The sequence below is a fragment of the Populus euphratica genome, unplaced genomic scaffold (assembly GCF_000495115.2).
Source record: "Populus euphratica unplaced genomic scaffold, PopEup_1.0 scaffold2963.1, whole genome shotgun sequence".
NCBI classification, from domain to species: domain Eukaryota; kingdom Viridiplantae; phylum Streptophyta; class Magnoliopsida; order Malpighiales; family Salicaceae; genus Populus; species Populus euphratica.
The window spans coordinates 2,171-3,640 of record NW_011502796.1 but is presented as its reverse complement, the minus strand read 5'-3'; the positions used below and the strand labels follow the sequence as shown (position 1 = coordinate 3,640).

At 38.5% G+C, this 1,470-nt stretch overlaps 1 protein-coding gene across 1 annotated transcript in view; it reads right to left on the bottom strand.

The window, feature by feature from the left end:
• The window catches only part of LOC105119456 (protein LIGHT-DEPENDENT SHORT HYPOCOTYLS 7-like), a 2,432-nt gene extending 1,206 nt beyond the window's left edge, over positions 1–1,226 (bottom strand). The window contains exon 1 of the mRNA XM_011017599.1: positions 466–1,226. Within this exon, the coding sequence (XP_011015901.1) occupies positions 507–1,037 (531 nt within the window). The 5' untranslated portion in view covers positions 1,038–1,226 and the 3' untranslated portion in view covers positions 466–506. The remainder of the gene's footprint in view (positions 1–465) is intronic.
• Between the last annotated feature and the right edge of the window lie 244 nt (positions 1,227–1,470).

Below are 1,470 nucleotides of genomic sequence, written 5' to 3'. Positions count from 1 at the left end.
AGAGGGGGGGGGGGGGATCTTTACACCATCCTCTAGGCATATATATATATATATGATTGTTAATGATGTTCAGGTAAAGTATAACTAAACTACTGCAGTATATAAAGAATACATGTCATGTGCTAGCTGTATCTTTTAAGTACCTATATATGCAGACTAGGGTTTCGGAGCCCTTGGCCGAGGGTTTAACATCAAGCAAAAGAGGGAAATGAAATGTACCTAGATTAATTAGAAAGTTTTTTTTTCCCTCCTATATATAGATGTTCTTGAGTTTTTTGACCGGTGATGGTTAGTTGAAAATTTTAATTGATTTATATACTAAATCGAATTATTTCAGAACTTGGGTTCATTCATAGTAATTAGTATTGGTTAATCACTAGTTGCTGTATTTGAACTTAATTAGATCCAACTTTTTGAATTAAAGCTATATATATGTCTAACAAGGAGGGAAATTGAGTTAATTACCATTGTTTTTGTTTTCTAGAGAAAACCACAGTAAATCAAGATTACTGCATATGAAAGCTTGAGCTCTCATCGTTAGCTTTCATCGGATTCCTCTTCTTCTTCTTCTTCTTATAAGGAATTCCTCTAGCCTTGGCCTGAGAGTCCCTCACTTCACGTAGATATACTCTAATAGCACCACTTGCAAAAGGGTTTGTCTCAGGCAAGCCACCATTTTCTTCATAAGCAGCCCTAAGCCGGCCGATGAGTGCATCAAGGCTACCCCAGGCTTGCTTAAGCGGGCAAGTACAGGGCCCTGGCGGCTCAGGTTGTCCAAAAAAGACACACCCTTGTACGTGCACCTTAGTCTTGCCAAATTGATCGAGGTATCGAAGAAATTCAAGCACATGATTTGCGTTGCACTGTGATAATGCAACTGGGGGTCTCTGGTTCCTCAAGTACTGACCAAAGGTGTTCCAATCGCGCCTCTTCTGCGATTCGTATCGACTCAAGGGAGGTGGATTTTGCTGATCGGGAGCCAAAGCAACAGCTCTTGAAGAACCTTCCGCTACATCTTTCCCTTTATTGCTTGACATCACCAAAAACAGTGAGTTAATATGAAGTATCTCTTCTTCTTCTTCCCTTTTTTTTTTAGGCTTTGAGAAAGGAATTAAGAATATATTTCAAGAGTAGCTAGAAGAAGAAGAGAGAAATGTTGCAGAGAGGAAAAATAAGTAATGAAAATCATATCAGATGGGGCTAATGAAGAGACAAGCAATGGGTCCTATGACAGTGCTTTGGCTTCTCTTTTTCTTCCTATAACATTATTTGCTTCCTTTAGTTGTCCTATAAATAAATAAGAAAATACTTTATCCCCTTATTTCTCTTGTTGTGTTTCCATCAGCCAAGCAATGATTATCCTGTACATAACTAGCTTAATTATCACTATGGTTAATTGCCAAGTATCCTAATTAACCCTGGCACTTACCCAATGGAGGGGCTGGCATGTTATTACTCTATTTAGAAACC